This window comes from Lissotriton vulgaris, chromosome 6 (genome assembly GCF_964263255.1).
Source record: "Lissotriton vulgaris chromosome 6, aLisVul1.2, whole genome shotgun sequence".
NCBI classification, from domain to species: Eukaryota; Metazoa; Chordata; class Amphibia; order Caudata; family Salamandridae; genus Lissotriton; species Lissotriton vulgaris.
Window position 1 is genome coordinate 1268866851 of NC_141694.1, and position 14561 is coordinate 1268881411.

At 46.4% G+C, this 14561-nt stretch overlaps 1 protein-coding gene across 1 annotated transcript in view; it reads left to right on the forward strand.

The window, feature by feature from the left end:
- SLC22A3 (solute carrier family 22 member 3) overlaps window positions 1-14561 on the forward strand; it is an 821636-nt gene that overhangs the window by 419929 nt on the left and 387146 nt on the right. The window contains exon 3 of the mRNA XM_086927388.1: window positions 7817-7971. Coding sequence (XP_086783514.1) covers window positions 7817-7971 — 155 coding nt within the window. The remainder of the gene's footprint in view (window positions 1-7816; window positions 7972-14561) is intronic.

Consider the following 14561-nt stretch of genomic DNA (forward strand, 5'->3'; position numbering starts at 1 on the left):
CCTAGTGATGCCAATTTAGATGCTTGGGTACTTTACCACTGCTGATCAGTGTCAAAGTACAGGAGTTCCCAATGTAAAATGTAATGGTGATTGGTTGGCCATGATTAGTATGTTTGCCTTACTAGTAAAAGTCCCTAGTGATGTGCACTGTGTGTGCAAGGGCTAGCAATTCAAGGGCGCGCAGAGAAGGGAACTAAAGCCTTCAGTGTAGGGCCTGGCACAGAATGTTAAGTTAGCATGTAGTCCTGACAAGTGCAACCACTTGCCAGGCCTGACTTTCCCTTTTACATACACATAGGGCACCCCTGTGGTAGGTACCAGGTAACCCCTGGGCAGGGTGCAGTGTAGGTAAAAGGCAGAACATAAGCTGAAGTGTATGTTATGTTCTGACAGTGAAAAACTCTCCATTTCGTTTTTTACTGCTGAAAGACCTTTCTGCCAATAGGACAGAATGGGGGGGGCAGTGTATTATGTTTGTTAGCCTTGTTTCCTGTCAGATTATAATGGAGAGGCGAAGTTTGGTATGTGTGGGCTCACAGTGTCAAAATGCATCTTTCAGTGAAGGTGGTTTGGTCACTGTGTGTTTATAAGCCACTCTTTTAGAAAGTGGCTGAGTTTTGTGCTTTGAGCATTTCTGTGTGTCTCTGAAATGTGGATTGTCTGGTGAGAGGAGCTGGGAGAGGTCATGACCCCGGAAGGTGTTGAGATGGCACCAGGCTGCCCTGCATTTAGAGAGTAGGGGGAGGAAAAGCCCCGGAGCTGAAAAGGCCTGGGCTGGAGCTATAAACCATTTGACCCATCTCCTGCTGAGTGATTAAGGATCCAGACCCCCAGTATAAATGGGAGAGAGGTGACACTGGGAGGGAGACACCCAGAACTGATTTAGGGAGGGATCAGGGACCCCTGAGCACATACAAACTTCACAGACATTAAGGGGTATAACTATGAGAGCTGAAACCCCTTAACGTTGGAATGAAACAGCGATGGATTGAGACTGTAAAGGCTTGGACCCATTCTGTGGTCAAGTGGAACATCTGCTAAAGAAGGAGCAACTGAAGAGACTGCTGTGGATAGATCAATCCTTGCTTCGTGATCTGGGGCTGGTTCGCAGTTTGCTGTTCTAACTAAGGAAGAGGCTGTTGGGACTGTGCTTGGAGGCACTGGGTCCCCCTGCATGAAGAAGACTGTGCTTTGTGCTGTGTCTTGCAACCCCAAGCGCCTGGGGTGAGCTGGCTCCCTGTTTGGAAACATAGGAATATAAAGGTTTCCAGAGAAGACTCTCAGATACGGCGCGGGTGTGTGTGCTCTGTCTAGCCTGAGACCTTCGCAAGTTGTACTCTGTGATCCTGGGCACCTGGAGTTCCAAGTGAAACTTGGACGCGCTGTGTGCGTGTTGTGGTACAGCCCGGGTGTTGGTGACGAGCACCTGGGCTTCGTGTGCACCAAAGGAAGAAGCGAGACTCTGACGCGCAGTGTGCGTGTCGTGGTGCATCCAGGGCTTTGGTGAGGAGTGCCTGGACATTGTGTGCACCAACAGACAAAGTGAGTCTTGGACACGCTAGGTGCGTGTAGTGGTGCCACCCGGGTGTTGATGAAGAGTGCCGTAGTCACCAAAAGAAGAAGTGAGTCTCTGACGTGCAAGAGTGTGTTTTGTGGTGTAGCCAGGGCATTGGTGAAGAGCGCCTCGACATCGTGTGCACCAGGAGAAGAGGAGTGGCTCGAACGCACAGAGTGCGTGTTGAGGTGCAAGCGGAGCGTTGGTGAAGAGCGCCCAAACTTCGTGAGCACCAGGGAAGAGGTGAGTCTTGGACGTGCGATGTTTGTGTCGAAGTGCAACCCGAGGTGCTGGTGAGGAGTGCTGGGTGAGGGTGTGCACTGAAGTGCAGTAAAGTCTCCACAGTGCTGAGGGTGGTTCTCGGTGTGGACTGAGACCGCCGGAGTGAGGGCCAAGTCAGTGGGGCCCGCGGAGTCAATCAGCAATGACCCCGGACCGGCAGACACAGAAGAACTGAGCCACCGGCCCGAGTCCGCCGCAGCCCGTGATGGAGTTCTGGATCAAGGCCCAAGTCGCTGACGTCAGGGAAGAGAGTGGGATCGCGCCCCGACAGGTAATGTGGATCAACACCTGGTGAGGGGTGTGGGCCCGGAGGGACACTCTCTCGGCCTCCCGCTGTAGTCAGCTGTGCGAGCCGTTGCTTTGGCTTGGATCCCGGCCTGTGCTGACCCAAGAGAGGGCAGTACTGGGGCCAGAGTGGGAAGCAGAACTTTGTGTGACATCATTTGATCCATAACAGGGGCACTGTAACTGAGCACATAAACTGTCGTATTACACTTTGCATTATTGCTGCTAACGAACTAACGAACTATCGAACTGCCGTATGACGCTTAACCTCATTTGTGCCTGACGAACTTTATGGCGCATTGCATTATTTCTTCAGTGCACAGTATCTGAGTATAACGTGGCACAGTGTGTTGTTTCTGCATTGCACGGTACAGGATTGTAGCGTGACACATTGCTTTGTTTCTTCTTGGTACAGGGCATGCTGGTGGTGAGACGCATTGCATTATTCCTTCATTTGCAAAGTACATGACTGTGGCACTACGTATGGCAATGTTTCTCTGTTGCACAGTATAAGAGAATATTGTTACGCATTGCAGTATTGTTTCCTTTTTGCAATGTGTGTTATTCTAGCAATACGATGTTCCTAACCTTTTGGGAAATGGTTAGAAGTGAACTTAACTGTTGGTTAGAAGCGGTGGTTGGGATTAGAACCTACCAACCCACCGGAAAGAATACTACTCATACTTATATGTTGATTTTTGTGTCGTGTGGTCATATCGTATAATTGCTTATATAAAGATTATACTAATTTTATCAATACTCGTGTGGAGTCAATTTGTGATGACATGATGGGGTTACTGTGAGCATGGTTGCACATACTGAACACTCGTGCCTCAGAGATAAGCCTGGCTGCTCGTGCCAAGCTGCTAAGCGGGTGAGCAGGGCTATCTCAGACGGTGTCCTTACTTAGCCTAACGTTGAAGCGCGGGGTCGGGGACGAACGCCTCCCGCAATTGGTGGCGGTGGTAAGCGACAGGGACCTCAATTTACACCAATAGTGATTGAGGAAATTCAAAGCGCAGTGAGTCTCCTGTAAGAAAGATAAATGGGTGCTGTGCCTGGCAATGTAGGAAAACACTTGTTGTCTTTTTCGGGGAATAGTCAGGCCTCTATCGTACCAGGTCGTGCACCTCAGTGTTAGTGCCCTTGTCCTTCTAGTAGATGGAATCATTTGAGCCATAATATGGGAAGCGGTAGTATAGGCATGTGAGTATTAAAACAGTACATGGATTGTTGTATAATCAGTCCCTTGTGAGAAAAAAATAGCAAGAATAACATTGCAGAACATTTTGAAACCCATACCCCCAACCTACACCGGATAGCAAAGAAACAGTGTCTGGCGAACTCCTGGTAACCCAAAAAAACAAGGAAAAACAATCGAGTAGAGTACTCCTGGGGGGAGGCAACTAACCCTGGGCCTAGTAGCGCTACGCATAGCTAGGGGAAGTGCACTTCGCACTATGCGAGCTACGCGTAGCACTACGCAAACTGCGTAGTTTGCTGTTCGCAATGATTGCACTGTGCCGGATGCTTGTCCGCACTGTGCAATCATTGCAAACCTCATCTTGCACAGTGCAAGTGGTCGTTTTCTGCCGCTCGTGTAGAATTTTACTCAAGCAACAGCTTTCTCAACGCGGACTGGTAGTTTCTCATCCAGAGCGGACGCGAGCATACGCGACCACTCGCAATGAGAAACCTGACCTCCCGCGTTGAGAATCTCACCGGGAGGTTTATTTTCCACGCTCGTGATCGGCAACTTGATGTTGCTGATCGCGAACGAGGAAAAAGTCTCGCCGGGATGTCATTTTGCTTGCTCACGGTCGCCAAGTTGACGTTGAGGACTGCGAGCAAGCAAAAAATGCCCGCTACGCGTTTTTGCACTGTGCTATGTGCAATTCGTGTAGCGCGTAGTTGTGCAAACTATGCAAACTAAGCAAGCGTAGCGTAGTTTTCCGCCCAGGCCTAGAGGCAACACTTTAAGGAGAGCTCTAAATGGCCATTATCTTGACAGGGAATGAACAGCATTATCTAGTCCAAGAGGAATAGGGACAGGTGGAGCACTGATGCTGGGCACAGTAGTCAGCTCTGCATCCAAAACCAGCAGTAGGCAGTTGGAGTCAGCAGTGTTGTGACAAGCATGAGCCAGCACGAGGGAGGTTCACAGTTCCGCTAGATCATGGGGGAGAGGTGAGGTGGATCCCTTACTGCCAGGCGATCTGGATGCCAAATTGTGCTGTTTACCAAAGCTCACAGCTTTAGAGTGAGAGTCAAAAAGGTGATATTTGTCATTGAATTGGATTCGTAGCCACGCTGGGTACAACATGTCATATTGTACGTTAGCTTTCTGAAGTGTATGTTTAACGTCAGAGAATTTACGGCGGCCCTCCTGCATAATTGGAGTGAAATCAGGATAAAAAGATACAGTCATCCCCTGGTATTGTACCTGCTCTCTTTCATGGGCAAGACATAGAACAGTGGCCTGTCCACGATCGTTAAGGAGTTCCACGATGATCAAGTGGGGTGGGTTGCCAGGTCCTGGTCCCAGGCCAAGGGTTCTGTGGGCTGTCTCAATCGCGGATGTGGACGCCAAAGGGCCCCTTGAATAAGTGCTCCACAAAGGTGTGCTTTCAGCCAGTTTTAGTAGATTCTGCTATTCCACCAATGAGAATGTTATTTCGACGCGAGTGCGCCTCCAAGTCCTCAGCTTTAGCAGCCACCTTCTTGAGGAGTCTTTCTATCTTCTAGATGTGCTTGTTGGTCATGGGGCTGGCGTCTTCAAGGTCAGATACACTTTGTTCTGTGGCACTGAGCTACGTTTAATTCTGGTCAAGACCCCAGTGCATGTTCCCCAACCGGGCCGAGAGTATGTTGAGACGAGAGCCAATAGAGTTGAAGCCAGCTCTCAGTTCAGCCATGGTAGCCGCAGTGTCGTCTAATGCCGGCGCTTCAGCTGTAGATGATATCAGGGCATCTCCCTGGGGGTCCTAAGCCTCCCCACACTGAGGGGTCTTGGCAGAGTCAAAGGTTAGTGGGCACTGTTTGGGGTCGTTGAGCCCCATTGGAAGCAGAAGTATCCGGGTCCAAGCACTAATGTTACTGTGGGAGAGGAACAGAGGGTGCCAGGCAGGTAAAGCGAGGTCTTACATCGATAGGTGACTGTCAAATGGAGTAGGTAGGGGGTAGTCAATCCACTATGAGAGATAGCAGTCTCATAAAATATAGGCGCATCCATGTGTGGAGAGACAGCCAGTAGTACCTATGACTAGGAAATCAGGTGGCGTGGAAATCACACAGGGCTCTGTCTTACAGAAGCATACACGAAAGCAGGGAGGCTTGCTGTGTGAAGAGACAAACTTGCGGCGGCTCGCGCTGCTTCTATGTGCGAGTTGTGCGATTCCGGAGAGAACAGGCCCGTTCGTGAAGAGCCCAAAAGCATGACTTAAAGAGCTTAAAAACTACTTACAAGTGCCCAGGACCTGAGAGGCACATCTTGTGATTCAGGAGCTCATTGAAGAGAGGTCCATTAGCTGTGGAGAGCTGTTATATCCATGAGGATAAGATCAGGAGGCCATAAGACTAGCCCTTTGAGTTACTCTGGGGTCCTAGGCTCAAGATGGGTTACAGGTCCAGTACTCCCTCTTCAGGCAAGAGGGAATCGGGCAGCAGGTCAGTACAGCAAGGTTGCAGCTCCTTCAGAGCAACAGTCCAGCATAGTGACAGTCCTTTCAGCAGCAAACCAATCCTTCTTCATGGCAGAGTATGACATAAGTCCAGAGGTGTACTGAGTTGATGGTGTCAGAGGTCCAGTATTTATACCCAGTTTGGCCTTTGAAGTGGGAGGAGGCCTTTGAAGTGTACAGATCTACTTCCCTTCCTGCCCTGGCTCCAGGCTCTCTACAGGGGGTATGGAGCCCTTTGTGTATGGACAGGGCACAGCCTATTCAGGTGTAAGTGAGGCTGGGTCTAGTTCCACCCTCCCATCCTGCTAGGATAGCTAATCTCCCGTTGCGTGTAGCTATCTAGTAGGAATACACAAACCCCCACATGCATCAAACTCCCGTTTTGCGTTTCCAAATTTGCGATTTTTACCGAATCGCAAATATGGATTCGCAAAACGGGATGCATCATAGAAAGTGCAAAATATTTCCGATTCGGTAAAAATCGCAATTTTTACCGAATCGCAAATATTATGTGAATTCAAAATTGCGAATTCGCTATTCCCATTGAATCCTATGGGCCAAAAGGCACATAGGAATCAATGGCAATTGCGAATTCGCAATTTTGAATTCGCAAATGTTGATGCATTCCATGGGTGCAGGGGGGGGGGTCCAAAGGACCCCCCTCTGCACCCCTGAAATGTATTTTTAAATGGATGTTTCACACACACATGTCCTAAGGACATGTGTGTCTGTAACATGACATTGTTTAAAATGTAAATTAGAACATTTTAAACATTTTTCGCAATTTACCACAAGGTTCAACCTCGTGGTAATTTGCACTTCCAAACTTTGTATTCGCAATTAGATTCAGAATGATGCATTGCATTTAAGGAATCGCAAATTTGCGATTCCTTAAATGCAATCGCATTCTGGAAAGTCACAAAATTAGCGATTTTCATCACAAAAAAATGAAGCATCTGAAAAAGCATTTTTGGAATCGCAAACGGCCGATTTTAAGGAATCGCACCGTTTGCGACTTCAAAAATGCTCGATGCATGTGGGGGTTTGCCCAACTGTCACCCACCCCAAACATGTGACCAGAGACAGGCAGTAGGGGCCAAATGGCTAATGTTTGAAAATGCCAACTTTCTAAAAGTGGCATTTCCAGAACTGTAATTTAAAATCTGACTTCACCATAAATTAGCATTTTAAATTAGGATTTCAGAGAAACCAAATTTGGAGGTTTTATCTCTTTCCAATTGGAAATTACACTTATATAATATAATTAGGTAATCCTAATGTCATCCTATGGGAGAGAAAGGCCTTGCTGTAGTTAAAAACGACTTTGAGAGCTTTTCCCTACAGGGCATAAAAAACGTAAAACTATATCCCTTTTAAATGCATTAAACCCTGACTCCTGGGTTGTCCAGGGTTTTTCCTTAGGGATGACTTATATGTGTAAAAAGGGAAGGATTGGGCCCGGCAAAAGGTTTATTTTGCCAAGTCGACACAGCAGTGTAAACTGAACACACAAGCTCTGCAATGGCAGACCTGAGACATGGTTAATGGACTACTTAAGTGGGTGTCACAATCAGTGCTGCATTTCCACTAGTGGCATTTAATTTACAGTTCTGGGTACACTTAGTGAACTTTCTGGGACTTATAAGTAAATTAAATATGCCACTTGGATATGAGCCAATATTACCATGATTAGAGGGGAGAGCACATGTACTTTAGCACTGGTAATGTGTTCAGAGTCCTATAGCCAACAAAAAAGAGGTCAGAAAAAGTGGACGAAGAAGGCAAATAGTTTGGGGGTGACCCTACAGAGAGGGCCGGTATCCAAAAGAATAAAAACAATTGGGACATGGTTGGATTGTTGTCACGTTTGGTCATCTGCCTGATGAGTACTATGGGTAGATAGTCTTTTCACAGGCACGGTGTCCTGTAAGAAAATGTAATGTATATTTGTCGATGTTATTTAAAATGTCTGCAGTTTCATTTTGTCATAACGTTTTTTTTCTTTTGTTTACAGGTATGGAAGGAAGGTGACATATCTCATCTCTTCCTTTGGCACGGGACTGTGTGGCATTATAGTGGCATTTGCACCAAATTTCTATGTATTTGTGATCTTTCGATTCCTGCAAGGAGTCTTTGCCAAAGGGACCTGGATGACCTGCTATGTTATTGGTAAGAACTTATTGATATATGGCAGAGGATTGTGGTTTGTGATACATTGTCTCTCCTAGTGAGGCCGAGAAATGAGGAGCTTCTTATCTGAAACTTCAAACTATAGAGCATGTCGTGCTGCGGGGAAAGACTAATGGTAAGTCCAAGGAGAAATAGGTACACTAATAAGTGTTTGATACAAGCAAGCATCTTTCTACGGAAAGAAAATCTTTCCATGTAAAGTTATGGTCAATGGACATTGCATTTTACAAAATATAGTAAATATGCCTTTCATCTGTTCCCTTTGTAGACCTGGCCTAGAGACAGCTTTAGCTATTTTGTCAGCCACATGTTTTAAAAAAAATATTAATATAGATACATACATATTTTTATTCATTCAGGGTCATTTGGTCAGTCCTCTTCGTCCATTGGTCTGTTCAAGTGCAATGCACTTTTTTTTTCACCCCACCACAGCAGGACAGTGGGTCAGGCCACTACTGTTCTTTTATGCACATCCCCTATGGAATAGTCCACTTCTGTACCAGGGCTGGTAGGCCAGTCTGCTTTTAGTTCTACTTTCATTTCATAATTTTGTACTTTATTTTTTGCAGTGGATCATTTTTTACTTATTCTTTTGCAAACATTTGCAAGCCACCATTTTTTGGAAGCATTTTTATTTTTTCTTATTACGTTTACATCTTTAATATCTATCGTTTATGAAAAAAATAGCGTTGCAGTCATGCCACTGCCAGACCTATTGGCTTTGCAAATGCATGTCGAACCTCTGGTTGCAGCCCTAACAATACACATCCACTTAATTTATGGTCTTGTGTCGAAGGTGTACTTCCTTTCCCATCTTTTCCTTCCTTTAGCAAAGAAGTAGGCAGCTGCCCTGCTAAACCGTGAAAAAAGTGGACTTCATCTTAAACCCAGTGCCTCGTTCCATTGTTGTTGGGATAACCCAAGGAAAATAGGGGCATATTATCAATGCTGGCGATATGCTATTTTCGCCGCTAAGCGGCGATAATACTATTGCCCAATTAGCAAGCTGTCGCTAACTGATGTTAGCGACAGCTTTGAGGCGATAGCGAGCGGTTTGGGGCTCGCTTTGCATGTTGGCCATAATTATCGCTAATGACATGCAAAGTGGGCGTTCCAAACCCGTTAGCGACTGAAAGCAGTCGCTAACGTCGCTAACGCCTATTAGCAAGGCAGGCTTAGCGATAGCAATATTCGAGCTAAGCGCGAATATCGCCAAAAACTAACACCTGCCCAGACCAGTTCTTAGCCATGTTATCCAATGGGAGGTGGATAACATGGCTAAGAGCATTTAGTCGCTACTGCGTGAATATCGCTGTATTCTCAGCGATATTCACGCTATCACCTGAAAAATTATCGCTTTGGAGATAAAGGTAGCTAATAGCACGTTATCTCAGCGATAATTTCCAGCGATGCTTACCGATAAAAAAAATCGATGCTAAGCCTAGTTAGCGATAAATATCGCTAATCGTTGGTAATATGCCCCATAGTTTCTGTGGTGACCAGTTTGATGGTCAGTCAAGGGTCCCGAAGGTTTAGAGGAGCTGAAACTAGTCAGAATCCCGGCATTTACTCAAACTTCCTCGACGGTCGGAATTTTAGATTTTCTCATGAAAGTATGAAAGAAGCAGAATAAAACTCTATCGTTTCTGTTAGTTCTGCCTTGGGTGGAAATGTTCAGTTCCGGCCTAATGGAGACTGTGAGGTAATGAGGCGTGTTAAACAAGAGAGGTTGCGTTAAAGAGCACCCTGGCTGAGTGAAGGGCACGAGTGGGTGATGAGTGGGACATGGCGGACAATATCTGCACTGTGCAAGCCCTTTGTTGTGACCTCCTTGAGAGATAAATGGACCTCTCTCTCTGTCTGCTAGTGTTTCTCTGTATCCGGCCTTTAGAAGGACTGCATTTGTGAAGACCGAGCAGCAGCTGTGTCATACACACTAGCACTATTTAACAGCTTTTGCTTGGCTACCGCATCCATGTTGCCAAGAATCACTGAAGAGATAAAAAAAATATGTACTGCTGAGCTTTCCAGTTCCTCTTTCATGAATGAACCGCCAAGAGCTTTAGCTCATGACATTAACAGGGCAACAGGGGTCACGTTGTTACACGTCTCTTTTAAAACAGATGTGTCTGCTGCAACCGCCACATGGAGCACTCATTTTGTGGCAGAATTACCTCACGAGCAGAGTCCGGTGAAGTGATTAAAACGTATAGATTTAATATACGCAGATTATCAAAGGAAATTACGCTAAACAATTGTGCAAGAAAAGTTCTAAGCACAACAAACCAGGTGGAACAATGGCACGTTTCAAAGATCCCAGGTACAGTATGTGCACTATTGCCAATAGAAAAGTGCATGTAACAGTCTTTTAATATTGAACAGCTCATGGGGAATGGTTTTAGAAATGTTCAGCATTGTGTTAAAGTGGTTTCCTTTTGTAACTTGCATAGAGACGGCGTCAAATTGCAAAGTTCAATGCTTTGCAAATGATCGGTGTCACCCGCACCTAGGGGCGTGGCGCCTTTAGTTGCATCTCAGGCAGGGGGCGCTATTGTTTATGTCCTTCCAGTAGGTGGGACATATTGGGGGCCGGAAGCGAAGAGTGTTGCGGATTGCCCACATTCGACGACATCAAATGGCGCAGGTGGTCAGCTTCAGCGCCCCAGCAAGGATAAAAGTGACAGAAGAGGCAGGGAAACCCTCTTTGTCCTTCCCAGCAGCCCCTGGAGGTGGCAGACCAGCAACAAGTAACCCACCCACCCATCCCTAAGAATAAGGACTAGTTTGGCAGGGTCCCCAGCAAGAAAAAATGGTGTGGACTCCTTTTTTGGCATTGACTGTCTGACCCTGGAACAGGGCGAGCATTAAATGGGAGCTCCGGGCTGTCGGGAGGGGGACTGACCTGCTGGTCGCCCTGGACTCTCCTGCCCTACCCAAGATGCCTGTGTTTGGGTGTGTTAAACTTTGGAGGGGGTGTCCGGTGTTCAGGAACCCCGGTGGGACCAAGGCGTGAGCAGTGCCCTGGTGGTAGTGCCTCTCTCTGGGATGGAGGACTGAAAGCTACTATGGATAACAAGCATTGGAAATGCAATAGGTCTCGCATTAGGAAAGTTTGAGCTATTGGTATTGTAAATGACACTTTTTTTTATTTATGTGTTGGTTTTGAAAGTAGCAAAATTAATAGCTTTGTCAGTTACAATGTCAATAGTTTTAACTTTTGCAAATGTGACACCTATAGCATTTGTAATGCAATGTGTGTTGTATTTACGTGACTTAGATGTATTGATATTACAAATAACAATGGCTTTTAATTTTGTAAATAATTAATACTTAAATAAAAGCTATTGTAATTTATAATGGCAATAGCTTAAACGTTTGTAAATAACTTTTGTGAAGATTATGTTCAGTGTATTTTATTGTGACGACAATCCAAGAACATTGCATTTGCACCTACACACACAGAGCCACACACATGTAGATGTGGTGGATCTGGGGGATATGGTGGTGGTGGATGTGGTGGTGGTGGATGTGGTGGTGGATGTGGTGCTGGATGTGGTGGTGGTGGATGTGGTGGTGATGGTGGTGGATGTGGGGGTGGATGTGGTGGTGGATGTGGGGGTGGTGGTGGATGTGGTGGTGGTGGTGGTGGTGGATGTGGTGGTGGTGGTGGAGGTGGTCGATGTGGTGTTGATGTGGTGGATGTGGTGGTTGTGGATGTGGTGAAAGTGGTGGTTGTGGACATTCCACAGAGGTCTACTTTATTTAGACGTTAATGCCCTTCCTCTGATGGAGGGGAAGACAAGTTAGAACTAACAGTTGATCATTATACCTGGTCAGGTTGAAGCTTGTTTTTACAAATTTTATATGACAGATTGTCTTACCAATCAAAAACTGAAATTGATGCATCTTTTATGTTCCCACCTTCAGCCTCCTTGTGGCCCCTGCCATTCATGATAATCCTCTGAGCACTATTAGCATAGTTCATTGTAGCTTTATTAGCAAACTTCTTCTCGTTCTGTCTTTTGATATTATATGAGAGAGAGAGAGAGAGAGTGTGTGTGTGTGTGTGTGTGTGTGTGTGCGTGTGTGTGTGTGTGTGTGTATGTATGTAAGTAGGATTAATTTTCGTTCAGCCCTTGGTTGCAGCTCTTGCCTCTGATTTCTATGATTAGTACAAGTATAAATCGTAGTGTCTGTTAAATGCTAATTGTTAACTGGCTATTGCATTTGTGCACTATAATGCGACATGGCGGGCAGGGGAGGGGGCGGAGCGGGTAAAAAAATAAATATACAAGACGGAGGGAAGAGAGAGAAGGGGAGGGGGGAGGAGAAATGCGACACGGCGGGCAGGGGAGGAGGGGGCGGAGCTGGGGGAGGCTGTGAGATGTGCACTATATGTTTTATATTGCTATTCGAAATGTGACCCTTTTTGAAAAAAATATATTTGTTGTCTTATGTACAAGTAATGATGCAGGAGTAATTACGTTCTTTGGATTTGACAATGGAAAACGCTAGTCTGCTTTCTGTAAGTGTAACCTGGGGCTAAAGTCTTTCATCTATAAAATCCAGGGATCACATGACAATCTGCTGAACGTTTTCATTGGTGGTTAATATTTTAAAATGTGTTTGTTTCTAATCACTGTTATCTGGTGAGCAAGGCGAGTGAGTTCGCCGAAAGGCGTCTGGATCGGGGCACTCCGAATTCACTTTTAAAAATGGAATAAAAAGATTTTCTGCAACACGCATGCCGCAGTGAAGTGTCCGTTTCTCCTTAAAGGTGCTGTTTTCAACGGCAAGCTTGTCGGAGCGTTGATGGATGTCAATTAGAGAGGCACGACTTGGCTTCTCTTCAACGGACCCCTTCCCGCGTAGAGGCTGGTTTTTTCTACAAGTCGATTTGGAATTTGAGCTCGAGGAGAGTTATTTGGAAACCAGCCCCCTGCTCGGCACACAAAGTAGGGGCCCCGCGGCGGACGCCGTGTCATACCGGAAAGTCGGACGACTTGGAAAGGGTGGCGTGCAGCTCTGCAATAAGTCGGGTCCCGGGAATTTTGTGCATATCAAGCAGGAGGGGAGGTGGTTAGCGTGTGCAGTAAGAGAATTTTGTGCTGCTCGATAGCGGTTTGATATATAAATAATTCAAGTGAAGGAATCAGAGTGCCCCGGTATGGAGGAAACTTTTGCTAATAGAGAGAAGGTAGCAGAGGAACTGTTTTAAATATGCCGTCTATTGATGAGCGTGTCAATCGGAATGTGGAAACAACAGTACAGAATGGAGATTTGAGGAGTCTAATGAAACAACTGGAAAAGCACCACAAAAACGAACTTACAAAATGGTGGGAGGTAAAGTCACTTGAAAAGTATCATGAAGCAGGGCAGGTGCCGAGGGGTTTGCGTATTATGCTGGCGCCAGGACGGAGGGAAGAGAGAGAAGGGGAGGGGGGAGGACAAATGCGACACGGCGGGCAGGGGAGGGGGCGGAGCGGGTAAAACAAGACGGAGGGAAGAGAGAGAAGGGGAGGGGGGAGGACAAATGCGACATGGCGGGCAGGGGAGGGGGCGGAGCAGCGGGGAGAGGGTGTGAAAGCAGCAGGGGCCTGGAGTGCGGCTGAGGGAACTGATGTGCACGCGCTTTTAAGCTCAATGCGCATGCGCATTGAGCTTAAAAGTCACGGGCACTGCAAGGAATCACCACGATTCCTTGCAAGTTAGTTAAAGAGTGGTTAAGCCCCCATAGTCTCGCAAGCTCGATGCGCATGCGCATCGACAGGCGAGACCTAAAAAACAGTGCAAGTTGAGGCCTGCTGGCACAGCAAGCACAGGGGGATTCATTACCGAAGTTTGTGTCTCGATAACCAGATGGCTAAGGCCATGCCTAGAATGTAAATAATATCTTTTGCAATATGTATTCCTTGGAAAGGAAATAACCTACCTCTTTTGGGTAACATGTGTGTTGTTCGGTTTTCCTATGCCTTAAATAAATGGTCAAGTGTTTCAGTCAAAGAACAATAAAATATTACTCTGTTTTAAGGTATAATAAAGGACTACGCAGTGATGACCAGCTATCTGCCTTATGTCATTCTATGGTGCCTAAGGGGTGGTGGTGAGGATAAGGATGTTGTTTCGCTGTGAGGCGACTCGCACAATGTATGCACACCATTAGTGTGCAATTTTTTTAAACGTTACGAGCTTCCTGAAGAGAAGAGCTAGCTGAATATAAACAGTGCACAAACACAATCCTGCTACTGCTCTTGTCCGTTTTATTCCCATTGTGGCCCTGTGTCAGTGCTCATGGGGTCTACACATTTTAATTTAATTTATTTCCTGGGGGAGAAGTCATGCGTAAAGCCACGATCCACAAATGCCTGTTGCCATCCCATCCCCCCTCCCATCGCCACATCGTCTGCTACAATTAAGAAGAAGCCTGGCTAGGGCCGACAAGAGTCTGGGCATGGCTGGACCTAGGGTTTGTGGGGCTCCGGGCAGAATAGGAACATGTGAGCACCCTCTGAGATGTGACATCACAGAAAGTAACAGAAAGAATAAGAAACGGTTGCACTCCTTTTTTA